The sequence below is a fragment of the Stenella coeruleoalba genome (genome assembly GCF_951394435.1).
Source record: "Stenella coeruleoalba genome assembly, chromosome: 15".
Taxonomy (NCBI): Eukaryota; Metazoa; Chordata; class Mammalia; order Artiodactyla; family Delphinidae; genus Stenella; species Stenella coeruleoalba.
In genome coordinates, this window is record NC_137161.1 from 40371555 (window position 1) to 40385627 (window position 14073).

General features: G+C 41.4%; 1 protein-coding gene across 1 annotated transcript in view; it reads right to left on the bottom strand.

Annotated features, from left to right (window-relative positions):
* Window positions 1-1291: 1291 nt before the first annotated feature.
* The window catches only part of SEL1L2 (SEL1L2 adaptor subunit of SYVN1 ubiquitin ligase), a gene marked incomplete at both ends in the record, with an annotated part of 110350 nt that continues 97568 nt past the window's right edge, over window positions 1292-14073 (bottom strand). The window contains 5 exons of the mRNA XM_079945438.1: window positions 1292-1411; window positions 1553-1681; window positions 9036-9208; window positions 13331-13405; window positions 13522-13687. Of these exons, the coding sequence (XP_079801564.1) occupies window positions 1292-1411; window positions 1553-1681; window positions 9036-9208; window positions 13331-13405; window positions 13522-13687 (663 nt within the window). The remainder of the gene's footprint in view (window positions 1412-1552; window positions 1682-9035; window positions 9209-13330; window positions 13406-13521; window positions 13688-14073) is intronic.

The window sequence follows — 14073 nt, forward strand, 5'->3', positions numbered from 1 at the left end:
GCTGTGAGGCTTATGGGATTTTAGTTCCCCCGACCAGGGATGGAACCCGGGCCCTCAGCAGTGAGAGCTCAGAGTCCTAACCACTGGACTGCCAGGTAATTCCCATGATCGACATTATTAATTAACTCTTTTCCTGTCCCTAGTTTGGGTTTTCAAGTAGGCAAGCACAATCTTTTCCTACATAAACACCCAGCATTTTGGCTGGAGAACCAACTGCAGGGCACTGAAACCGCATTGAGTGCTATCAACTCAGCTGTCCGCATATTCCAAGCAACTTGCCATGAGCTTCTAGAGAATATTACAAGTTACCATTTATGGAGTTTATTCCAGATGCCGGACCCTGTGATAATTCTTTTACATACATTATCCCATTCATTCTCATACCAGCTCTCTAAGATCTCGAAGATCTTCCCACTTTGCAGATCAGGAAACTGAGGCTCAGTGAGGGTGAGATCCAAGACTGGCCCTTCACATAAGTCATGGGCCTCCTGCACTCTTCTCTCCCTGCACTGTCCCCAGCACTGGGCCGCAGCTCTGCTTCACCTGTCAGAGGAAACAAAGAACCGGGCCCTTTAGCCTCTGTCCTAGGAGGCTGGTAATTTCTCCCTTTATGGATACTCCAAAGGGGATTCCACAGGGGTCCAGTGAGGAATGGAAGAGAGGGGTACAAGCTGGAGAGACCCCAAATGGTGCCGTTCACTGCACAGCTGCTAAGGGAGCTTTGATAGAAGGCCCCCGGCTGAGGAGGCTGAGTCAGTCCCCCTGGCACAGCAATGCCATGAGGAATTTCGGCTCATTGGAGATAGAATGTGGTTCACCAGATCACTCCCATAAGACAAAGCATCTGTTTGTAATTTTTGCCTTTATCACATTCTGAGGGATCTGTGTTCTTGCCCTCCCAAAACTCCGCTTCTCCCGAAGCGGAGTATGTCTGTAGGAGCCAAGAAACCCATTTGTCCTCTCGAAAGGGGACAGGCTGTCACAACCACGTGAAAATGGGTGGTCTTTATCCCTAACTCAGGACTAGATCCCCAGGATGAGAAGCTTGTAAGGAAATCTTAGGTGATCAGTCTCCAGCAATCCCCTCTTCCCCAAGTGGTCACCTCAACAAAGCAGGAGATCTGGAATGGTTTCTCAGAGGATGGGTCCCAACCTTTGTCCATTTTCCATCACAGGCCTATATGGGAAATCAGCAGCAGACTCCTGAGTCTGACGGGGAAATTTTTTATTTAGTGAAGATGACTTGAAGTGAACTGGTCCCCGTGAGCAGGTTTTTTCTGTGGTCCAGATCCTACAGGTAGCGATTTCTAAGCAAGAAGATCAGCACGGCAACAATTAGGCCAATCACAAATAAATCCCAGTATGGTCCAAGGGTATTGTCCAATTTCATCCATTTCCATCTCATGGTAAACTGCTGGCAAGAGACATTCTGTCAAAAATAAATCGAAGCCTCCCACTTCATTCAGAACCATCATCTACCTCCATCCCATCTCCCAAGAGTTGCTCACTGGAGTTTTCAGAGATTTTTGGGACGTATTTGAGACAAACTTACATTAAAAAACAGGATATCTCGAAACAAATGCACAGTTTCCAGTTTTGTGAGGGCAAAGAACACAGGTATGTGAGCGTCCGGACTTGTTTGAGCAGCCATATCATATAATCTCCTGGCCAAGCGAACGTCCTGGAAAGAGAAGAACAGCCCATACTCATTAGGTACAGATTCTTTGGGAGAAATTAAATGGAATCCATAGTTTGAAATACAGTAACTTATCTTTGGTAGGCTGAACAATCTTCCCCCATGGCCCCCACAAGATGCTCATGCCCTAATCCTTGGAACCCGTTAATATGTTATGTTACAATAGCAAAGCAAATTTTGCAAATGTGATTGAGGTTACAGACCTTAAGATAGGAAGATTGTCCTGGATGACCTGGTGGACTCAGTGTAATCACATGAGCCCTTAAACACTGAGTTTTCTCAGAGAGCAGAAGAGAAAGGCAGAGAGATGTGGCAGAGGAGAAGTCAGAGATTCTAGCGATGGGAAGGACTCAACTTGCCCTTGTGGAGGGGCCACGCAGACAGGAGAAGGAATGTGGACAGCCAGCAAGGAAATGGGGCCCTCAGTCCTATAAGCGCAAGAAACTGAATTTGGCCAACAACCTGAATAAGCTTGGAAGCAGGTTTTTCCCCAGAGCCCTCAGTAAGGAGCACAGCCTTTATTTCAGCCTGTGAGACCCTACAGAGAGGACCCGGTCAAGCTCACCTAGCTTTCTCACCTACAGAAACTGTGAGATACATGTGTGTGGTTTTAAGGCACTGAATTTGTGGTCATTTGTTAGAGCAGCCATAGAAAACCAACACAGACTCCAAAGAGCTTTCTTGGATATCTCTGGACCAGACCTTAAGTATAATTCCAATTAAAGGGGCAGGAGAACAGACACTAACAGTACATCTCCCCAAACAAATGGCAATACAGATAGTGACTTCCTAGTACTTATCATACCTGAAGTTATGGGATTTGTTTATTCATTGTCTGTCTCCAGGTCCCTGAAGACAAGGGCTTGCACTGCCTGTTCACCCCTGAATTCCCAGTGCTTAATGAAGTGCTAAGCACATAGCAAGTCTTTGATAATACTTATCAAATGAGTGAATAAACGAGGAATGAGCGAATAAACTATTTTGGTCCTCAGGCTGGAATTTGATTCCATAAATGACGTACTATATTTTTAGGAACTTGTTTTTCCCCATTAAATTACGCCATGGTAGATCAAAAATCTTTCATTTTCACCTACTTACGGCTTGTTTTTGTTTGCTTTATATTTGCTTTCTTTTCCCAAACCGAGTAATGAAAAGGCTAAGTAGAATTGCTTTTAAAGGTTGAAGCACCCTAGGCCAGTGCCAGAATTATACTTTGCTTGGGTGCCTGTGGATTATTTTCAAAAGAAGGGGAAGAAGAGGGATTTTTCACAAATTGTGCTCATCCAGTATCTCTCTGTTTCTCCTCTCCATCTCCCAGACCCCCGTTACACAGGGTTCAAGAGTTGTGAATCCTTGAGGCCTCTGCTAAACCCATTTCTTGGGTGGTGTCCTCTCAACTATGTTTTGCTTGTCATTTCTTAATTTTTTCCAAAGCTTCGTGGACTGGTAAATGTATTTGTTTGAGAAAGAGGAATAATGCTTGCTTAAAATAATTAAAATTCAGGAGACTGTTCCAAACAAATCTTCCTGGCAACAGAGAAAATGGATGTTATAAAAACTCTAAATGTGTCTCTGATTCCAACAAATTCAGAGGGTGTTCACTTGAAAGCACCCTACAGATCACAACAGCAGTGTTACCTCCACACGTGACAGGCATGTTAACTTGGATGGGACGTTCAAGGAGAGGCAACCTTTGTCGATATCTCATTCCTTCCTTCTTATTTGAGGCAGGCAAGAGTTATTAATTTATTTCTTGAGGCACAAACATCACAATTCAGTTGCTTAGCTTATAATGAAAAATAGCAGAGAAGTACCATTTAAAGTGGGATGAGCTGGCTCCCGGCCGAGGTGGCCTCACGATTCGCAATGGGGGTGGGGTGCGATAGGAAAGTCTTTCTTTAAAATTCGCAGAGAAAGAAAATCCTAAACCCTTCTGCCTAATTAGGGCAACCCATATAAAAGAAATTTTATTACTAGACTCTAGAAAAGACTGCTTGTTCTTTGATCCTACTTAGTAAAAAAAATCCAAACCATTCACATAAAGAAAATTCCCCGTGATAAATTGTGCTTTGATGATGGCTAGGGTTCATTATTTAAGTCCATTGCACATCCAGTCCACTTACATTTAACTTCTCTGTGGTACGTTTGAGTTTATTTTGCTTTAAATTCAGTGATTTAGGAGATTATATAAACCTATCTACAGACTTCTTAAGTGTTTCTAACTCTAATGTCAGGTGTGCCAAAGTACCGCCCTATGCTCACATGTTCAAAAGCTGCTTATAACTTAAAGATATAGAATTCTCCAGCAATAAAGGATCTGGTTTGTGAAAATTGTTCAGTTACATGACTCAGGAGTTTTCCAGCCCCGAATCTTTGGGTGTCATCAAAAATGTCTTATACTGGGACAGAGGTAGTTTTTTGAATAATTCATTCTTGTTTTCTTATTATAAATATGTTAATTAGAGGAAACTTTGAAAATACAGAGGTGAACAAACAAGGAAAAAACACCCACAATCTCACTGTACAGAGGTAACTACTGATATTTCATACACATCCTTCCAGCATTCCAGTGTTTTTGTATATATTCATACATACATACTTTTAATTTAGGAATTTTTCATTCTGTATGATACTTTGTCTTCTGTTTTCTTAAGTTAACAATATATTTCAAAAAATATACCATGTCCTAAGATATTCCTTTAGCCTATAATACTTTTATTTTTAATGGTTGTACAGTATTTCATAATAATGGCTAGTACTTATTAAATATTTACTGTGTGACATTCACCACTGTCGTTTACTTAAACCCTGTTACAATTCTGTAGGGCAGATGATATTATTAACTTCATTTTAAAGATGAAGAAACTGAGGCGCTGAGAGGTTAAGTCACTTATCTAAATCCATATGACTTGTAAATGGCAGAGCTGAGATTCAAATCCAGAGAGTCTGCGTCTAGCCTGCTCACTTAGTCACTAGGCCATAAAGTACATAATGGAGTAGTATACCACCACACAATAGTTTATATAACATGTTCTCTATTTTGGAGTATTTTGGTTGTTTGTAGGGTTTTTTTCTAATAAATAAAGGTATACACACACAAATTTTTTTGCACATTTCTGATTATTTCATTAGATAATAGACATGTATTTCAAGAAAGGTTATGACCATTTCTAAGAGATGTATATTTTGTCCTGTCATATTTCCGAGGGGGCCATTTTAATGTCAAACTTTAGTTTGGCCTTTCCAGAAAATAATTCTATTCTGGTGTTTAAAGCTTCAGCTCTAACACTCCATAGGAGGTCAGACCAGACAAATGAAAAAAATAAAAATGCTTCGTGCCATAATTACTTTTATTTTTGACAGATCTACTTATAATTTATTCAGTAGATGTGGTTTTGTTTTCCCTGTAGGATCCAAAAAATGTGTTATTTAGTAGGTCTAACTATATATATTGAAACTCATTTCCTCTCACCTTTTTTCTTAATTTAGATAGATTTTCTAGTCAGTATCTTAAAACATACCTGCTTTCTTCCATTTTAAAAACAAAACAAAGGAAAAAAATGAAAACATAAAAAGAGCATCATGTGTGTCTTATACTCTATGTTACAAAAACATTTTAGAACAGAATCTGACAGTACTGATTCCTCTACCTGAATGGTTTCCTCTTTAACAAGTTTATAGTATTTCACTTGTGTGTGCATGCATGCACATCATTTTGGGCTTTCACTTTAGTTATGGACGTGTCTCTTCCACAGTAGACTATGAACGCTTTGAAGGGTGTCTTGTTCTCAGATCCTTCTTGACACAAAACAAGGACTTGATAAATATTTGAGTAAATAAATGAATGAAGAAAAGCAAGGCATGTTACCATGGTAGTTTAGAAGCAGATGTCTTTTAAATCTAGGGCTTCATTGAAGGGTTCATAGAGGTGATGATACTGGAGCTATTCTTTGAAAAATGGATTGGTCTTCAATGGGCAAAAATGTGGGAGAAGATCATTCCAGCAAATGGGGTGATGTGACCTAAGGTCAGGAGGGTGCAGTTCAAGGTCTTGCGGGGAAAGGAAAAGCAGTCTAGAAGATATATAGGGAAATAGTGGCATATCAAGCCATTATTGTCAAGATGGATTAGGTCAGGGAGGGTTTGAATGCCAGGGTAAGAAGTCTGGACTTCATTAAGCAATAGAAAGTCAGTAAGATTCTTTTAGTTTTGTGTTTGTTGGCTTGTATTTGTGTGCATGTGTGTGTGCATCTTTTGGGAGGAGTGTGGTGGAGGGGTAGCAGTACTAGAGTTATACTTTATCCAGAATAACCCAGTGGGGCTTCGTTAGCTGTATTGTGTGTTAACTAAAGTAATGCTAACATCTGCAACCAATAAACTCCCAAATTTCAATGGTTTAACACATTCAACAGTCAAGTGTGGATGTTTCTTGTTGGTGGTAAATCTTTGGTGGACAGAGCTTTCTCTGGCCACACAGTTCAAGGAAGAACACTAGAATGGGAGACCCCTGAGGATCCTTTACAACAAGTAGAAATTCTGGCCTGAACCGGGATAAGGCCAGAAGGAATGGGCAGGAGAGGATGGGCAACAGGTTTTTTTCATGGTTATTAAATTTTTGAAGGACTTCTGAATCAAGTATAAATTGAGAAGGAGTTTCATAACAAATTGTGAGCCGAGTGCTTATATTTCTAAATTAGTTCAGGTCATCTCTCAGTTTCTCCCTAGGTATTATTTTGTGTTCCCAAAACAATGGTACAGTCAGTCCTGGTCCACAGTTAAGTCAAGTGAGCTTAACTCAAGGGTGGAAACTGGGGAATGAGATGTTTCTCAGTGAAGCTATTGGGATAATTGACCTACATCACCCTAGTCCCAAATCCTTTCCTAAAGACGGATGAGAAAAATAATGACCCATATTTTTACACTGATTTACCAAGAGTCGATTTATACCTTACTTCCTTTTTCCAGGGGGCTTACATTCAGAGTTTACCAAAACTTTTTTTGATTCTCAGAGAAATCCTGGTAATGATGTTAGACTCACCTGTCCCACTGGTTTGCATGAGGTTTAACTAATAGAGAGGATTGCGAAGAGCCTTGCTGAAGACATGCATAACTACTCGATGTCTTGGGTGCTATGAAAGCCTGTTCTAACTGCTTTGCTTTCATTAACCATAAATGGAACAAGCTTTGAACTTTTAATTATCAGCATATTCATTTTAAAAATTAGAAGAGGTGATATCTCCTCATTAATTTGACTACGAGATAGCAAGATTAATAAACTTGGCCCCTGGGTAGTTGGTAATTATTTTACTAATTGCTAAACAAAAGAAATTAATAAAGACAAAGAGCAATGGCCCCTCATTAACTAAATTAACTAAATCTAAAATTCCCTCATTAACTAAATCTAAAATTCCCGTGTCCAGGTCTGAGGTTAAGCTCAGCCTCTTTCTTTTTCTATAGGTAGAGACTTTCTGTAGGAAAAAATTTATCTGTGACAGAGAGACTGATCAAAATGAACTACCCACGATTTAACAAGAACCCCGACCGAAAAGAACAGAAATGTGGCTAGAGAGAAACTTCAAAGTTTTTCTAGATGTATGAAATATATGTCTCGACAACTGCTTTTGGACATTGTGAAGAAAGTGCCTAGGAGAGAGCCAGCAGTGACTTGAAGGAGGAAAACTGAACACCCGACACAGTGGGCTGTGTAGTCGGCCTTGTGTCCTGAGAGGACAGCTCTCCCCACCCCAGGGAGTCACTGCTAAATGACCTCACTGTGAGGACAATGGGGCTGTTAAGTCCTTCTGGATTCATATGGGGGCAGGAGAGCTAATCTGAATTTAACCCATGGGGTGGGGTCACTTTTATCCTATACACACAATGCTCCTCTCACCAATATTGTTATGTTTTACATGGGGAATGATGAACAAAAGCTTTAATCCTCTTGAAGTCTTACTTAGCAATCGCTCACATTCTCTTCTGATCTAAAAAAGTCATTCCACACACTGTTTCACTACAAAGCCCTTTCACAAAGGCTTATTGGTTTTATCCTCAAAGCCTGGAGCAGGGCTTGTATCGCTGTTCTGTTTTACAGATGTGGATGACAGTTGGAGGGGAAGGGAGTGTGGCTTAATAACATCCAAAGGATCATCCACTCTAGCTATTCGAGCCAGTCCTGCCTGCCCCAATGTTATAAAACAGGAAGCTTGCACCTGCTAGGAATGGGGAAAACAGACTGCATTTGGATTTGACATTCTTTCTACTGCTTAGGGTTCTGGGGATGATGAAAAGTGATCCGTCAAGAGGCAGGCACAGGAGAGCACCCGAAGGCAGGGGTCTCTACCATTAGATTGTTGGCACCTGAATGAGAAGCTCTTGCAGCCGTGTGCACATGAGCAGTTGTCAGCTAGGAAATTCCCCACCAATAATTCCCAATTACTATCACAACTGGAAGGAAAAAGGAAGCATAGAAAATTCAGTAGTGCCGGGCCCAACTCTTTCCAGCAGCAATGTGGGGTCAGCCAGATCTGGGTTCGAATGATGGCTCCACCACCAATGAGCCCTGCAAACTCGGCCCTATGACTTAACCTGCACTGTGATTTCCTGACGCATACAACAAGGACAATGATAGGATGCGTCTCATTGAGTGGTTATGTGACTTAAATGACATGGTATACATAACACGCCAACACCTGGCTATCGTAATCACCTTTCTCACCCTGTCAGACCCTAATGCCATCTTCTGCCTTAATTACACTGACTGTCTGAAGGATCTACCCGCTATCACCTTGTAGTGTTAGCCCTCTTAATGAATACGCCTCATCTCCTCAAGTCGGGTGTAGTCTTTGAAGGATGGAGATCTGTTTTCTTGGGCTTCTCTAGAGCACTCGGCATTATGTCATGTACACAGTGGGTGTTTCAAAAGACGTTTCTGGATTAATGCCACCTCTGTATCCAGCTCTGATCTCATTCTCACTTTCTCCTTATTACTGAGAGCTTGTGAGTCAATGGAAATTTTAATGGAAAAAGGCCTGTGGGTGGAAGGCAGTGGGGGCAGGGCCTACTAGTGTTGCTGGAAAAAGCATGAATTTACTATGAATCAAATTGGCCAAGACTAGATTTATTCTCCTCGTTAGTTCCATCCTTGGGCGTCATGGAGAAAATAAATTCTACCTCATAGGGTTATATCAGGATACACAATATGTGTTGGCATGTGGGAGGGACTCAGCAAATATTAAGTCGTTTTCTCTACATTGATGACATCAATGAAATGTAAAACGTTATAAATTTTCCTTCCTGTACAGCTGCCGTTACTAGGTTGGATTATTACCAGCACAATTACCTTTGCGATACCTAAACCATGTTCGTACATATAGGCCAGGTTGAACATGGCTTGTGCGCTGTGATATTTCTTGGCTGCGATGCTGTAATGCGTGGCTGCTGTTTGATAGTCTTTCTTGGTCCCGTAGCCATAGTAATGGTAATCTCCAATTTTCACTCTAGCGAATGCATTGCCTGATAGAAATATTAGAAAGAGAAGGAGAATAATAACTCAAATGATTCATGTGTAGCTCCTAGTAAATCATTAGTATCAGCCTAATGATAATCTATATAAAAAAAGAAAAAAACACTCGGAATCCCAGAATCAGAATTAGATATGATTTATGGATATGACACACAATGCTAGCTGTCTTTATTGTAGGATAACTCCCACAGTATAGTACAAATGTTCTTAAAGAATAAAACATTATCAATTTTGCCTTTTAATTCATTTTTTGAAGGTAGGTCAATTCTTGGGAAACTGGATCCCACCCTTCCTTTTCTTAGCCTTTACTCCTGAAGCTCTGCTCTCCTGCATCACCAGTTTCTGCCCCTGTTCTAGTCCCATGCGTCATCCAAACACACTTTGGTATCTTCTATGAACAAAACCAAACCTTTATCCCACGGCATCTCCTTGTAACTACTCCCCATTTCTCTGTTCACTTCACACTCAGCCTTTTCAAAAGTGTGTTCTACACTCACTGTCTCCAAAGCTTCTCCTCCCACATACTCTTCAACCCACCCCACTTTGGCTGCTGCTCCCTCCTCCAAGAAACTGCTATTTTTAAGGTGGTCGATAACCTCCACGCAGCCAGATCCCCTGGTCACTTCTTGTCCTCATCTCACTGGACCACTAAGCAGCACTGGAATCACTGGTGCTGTCTGCCCATGCCCTTTCTTCTCTTGACTTCCCTCCTGCCTCAGAGGCCTGTCCTTTTCAAACTCTTGCCTGACTCCTCCTCTACCCAGCTTCTAAATGTTGGAATATCAAGGGCTCGTTACTGACTCCTTTTTCCCCAGCTCCTCTCCTTTCTTTTCTCTCCTCTCCTCCCTTCCCCTCCTCTCTCCTCCACTCTGCTCTATCTCAACTCTCTTTCCAGGTGACCTCATCTAGTTCCATGGCTCTATGTTTCCTATTTCTGAACTTGTATCTATATTCCATCTCTCTCTAAGCCCCAGATTCTTACAACTGCCTTCTTGACTTCTCTGCCTGGATCTCAGACTTAAAACATCCACTAGAGATTCTTAACTCCCTGCTACCCCTTCCCCCGAACAAAGTCATCAGTTCCTTTCCTCTATCAGTGCCAGCACCACCATTTTTCAGACCATAAATCTAGGGGAATTATTCCCAGTTCTTTCCCCTCACTTTCATTATCAAATCCATCAGCAAATCCTGTTGGTTCTACCTTTAAAACACACCTGTTTCTCTCCAGCTCCTCCACCATCTAGTCTAAGCCTGGAATACTACAGCAGCCTCCAAAATGTGCTTTTAGCTACACTTTTCGATCTGTTCTCCACACAACAGCTAAGATGATCTTTTTCAAATGTAAAATCAAATCACGTTATTCCCTGTATTAAAACCCCCAAGCGCTTCACTTTGCACTTGGAATAACTTCCAGATTCCTTACCTGACCTACAAGTTGTGCCTTATCTGTCTTCTGCCTCCCTGGCTGGGCTTACCACATGTCACTTTCTCGGGATGCTCTAGCCTTCTTAATATTCCTTCAACACACCGAGCTCATTCTTGCCTCGGCGTCCCTGCAGTAAGATTCTTCAAGCCCCTCTGCCTGGCATGTTTGCAGTTCCTCTGACTCATCATTCTGGTCTCACTGCAAACTTCGCTTCCCTTCTAGAGCCTTCTCTGACTACCTTGTCAGACCACATCCCACTAGTTGTCCATCCCATCTCCATGTTTTATTTCCTCACAGCATGTATCTCTCTTATCTCATTTGTTTACTAGTTTATTTTCTCTCTCTCTTTCATGAGAGAGAATTTTGAAGCTCTTGATCACTGATATAGTACCAGGATGAGAATGGTACTTGATGAATATTTATGGAATGAATGGATAGACAGGGTAGGAAACTTTTTAGAAAATGCTTCCCCCAGATGTTAAGTATTTTACAATCTTAGTTTCCAACAAACATGAAAATATTCAGGAGTAGAAAAAAATTCATGTGACTTTTTAAGATATGAGACTTCAGTCTTTTGAAGGCCACTTAGGGATGACCTCTAAGCATCTCTTTGGGGCCCATGTTTCCACTCACTAGGGCTATGTTGATTGAAAAGATGAGGGAATGCTCATGTAGGACATCCACTTCAGCTGTGGCTAACCCCGCTGGCACAGTCTAGGCTTACTTGGAAAAGGGGAAAGTACCCTGTGTGGTATGGTCTGATGTGTATCATTAAAAGCTATAGGACTCCTTCCAAGTTTTTCTTCCCATTTGGCCTAACGCAAAGCCTAACATTTTTTGGAATTGATTCCTTTGGGTTCTGAAGTTCTTTTAGTCTTCTGGAACCCTATACTAAAATGTAATACCATGAGCCGTCTTTAGTTTTCTTGGAGTAGAAGTAACGTTGTAAACTTCTTAAGCTGCAAAAGATATTAGTTGTCAGGGTTGGCTTCTCAGGTGCTTCAAAATGTACAGGTAGCTCGGGGTAAGACCTCATAGAAATGACGTCCAGGAGAGGGGCTCAGAGGGGCCTGCAGAGGCAAGAGACCTCTCGAGCTCTAAAGAGAAACCCACTCCATTTCTAATTTTGCCCAAAGCTATCTTCCTTTGACCCGAAGATTCCTTCTGCACCACAGCCACAAAAGAACAGGACTCTGCATTTTCAAGCTTTGCAAGCAGTAAAGCAGGACCCCTGAGGTCTCTAAGAATGAAATGTTGTGAACAAGCAGATTCTCCAGAGGATTCAGCTCCACCCTAATTAGGGGGCTGATGGGGGTGGGGGGCATGTGGCAATCCTGACAGGCTCCTAGGGGGTCACTAGACAGTGGGAGGGATTTCCCCTCCAATTTCACAGTCACAGGCTGGTGGCTGAGTCCTTATGGTTCAGCACCCTCCTCACACTCCTGGAAGAAACATTGCCAATGACACATTGGAAACCTAACTTCCATTACTAGATTTCCTAAGCTCAAGACAGCCATTCAGCAACCACATCTTTGGGGACAATCATGCCTGACCTCTCTGGTGACACACAATTATTTTTAGTGGTCTGACAGTTTTATATTGGTGACTTCTGTTTAATATTAATGTCCTCTCATTTTCAATGTCTCTTTTCCTTAGTGCAATTTCCACAGCATTTCCTGGCTTGGAATAAACCTGTATTTGTTACAATTCAGATGATTTGCCATAGCTGAGGGGTTGCTGGTGTTGTTTCCTTACTCCAAACATTTTAGAAAACAGAGACTTTTCTTGTTTTAGGGAAGTTCTCACTAAAATCACACAGATGGCTTGCTGCTGCAGTACCAGCTCAGCTGGACCTGAGAAGGCACCACTGTGACTTTTGCTTCTGCCTCATATTAGCATCAGCTGAGAATTGTTTTTATCCCATTCAATTCTTATAGAAAAGGGATGATTCGGCCTTAGCCTGAGACAATTTTAAGAAATTTAATTGGAAGTAAAATTGCTCTCTTACCGTAAGAGAGCACCTCACATACCCAAATGCCAATAGTGACAGCTTTGCAGAATCTCTCTGCTATTAGTAATATAATTTTAGGGAAAGAATGGAATGAGACATAGTGATGCAAATGCCACCTGCCACTGCTTTCCCACCAGCGCTCCCTACGGCGGGGGGGGAGGATCTTGCTAATTAATTCTTTTTTTCCCTTGATGCTACCATGCTAATGGTTATAATAGAGATCTGAAGCTTGTGGTAATCCTCAACGGGATATTCTAAAAGAAAAATCAAACAAGTCTTAGAGCCATAAGTAATTTAACCTATATAAACTCATTGAAACATAGGTCATATCTCTGATAAGTTTAGAAAAACTCAGCAAATGAGTGACTGAAGCCAGACCAAGAAAACTGATGTCTTGAGTAAAACTGCCATGTTTCAAACAACCATTCTGGTGTCATGGAGACAGAGCCGTAGAAAAATTCCTATGGTTTGCTAAACTGGAGACCTTGAGAATAACAAAAGAAGTTCCTGGAAATGACCTCTAACCAAAGACTGACCCTAACATCAGTTTGAAATACCACCTGCTAGATATTCTGCACCTTTCTGCCTATGTGCCCAAGAACTCAGCCGGAGCAAATCAGATGCATAATAGTGGACAGGGGCCAAGTAGTGCTCATTTTTATCTAAGTTCTGTACCTTGAGTGGCAGCTCGATTCCATAGGAGAAGTGCCATTGGATACATCTTCTCTTTTTCAAGGATTTTAGCTTTTTCTAAAAAAAAAAAAAAAAGGAGACATTCCATTAGGAAGGCTTAAAATACCCCTACAGTAAAGTCATATATGCATATGTATGATTGGGGAATTGCAGAGAATTTTAACGTATCTTACTAGATTCCAAAATGAATGCTGAATTGCTTTGAGCTACTTCATAACCCATTTCTGCAAGTAGTGCATATTGAACAAGAGAAGAATCTATATCGCCATTCTTATAGGCAAAGTATGCTGTCAGGAATTTCTCAGCCCAGTGGCCTAGTTCACAGACACCTTTATAAAGCTGTATATACAAAGAGAAATCAAGCAGACTAGTTAGCCAACACACTTCATTCCAGGTAAACGATAAATAACCTCAGTCTTCAGTTCCTGCTGGCTGGTCAGGCAAGGATTTTAGGTCTAAAGCATGCCTTTTGAAAATTGTTTAGGGTGAGGTGTTAATACCTTTCACAGGCATGAAGATTACAGGTGTGTATTTTTTTTTTTTTTTTGTCTTGAGCTTACACTTCCTGAGGCTTGTTTTAAATATGTGTAAATGAACTTTTCTGACTTGGGGGCTATTTGGCAGGACAACAGAATGTAACGACTTCTGTTTTTTAATAAAAGGGATTTTCTGGACGCTGCTGCCCTGCGAGGGTGCGTTATAAGGCTGCAGCTGATGTGGAGAAG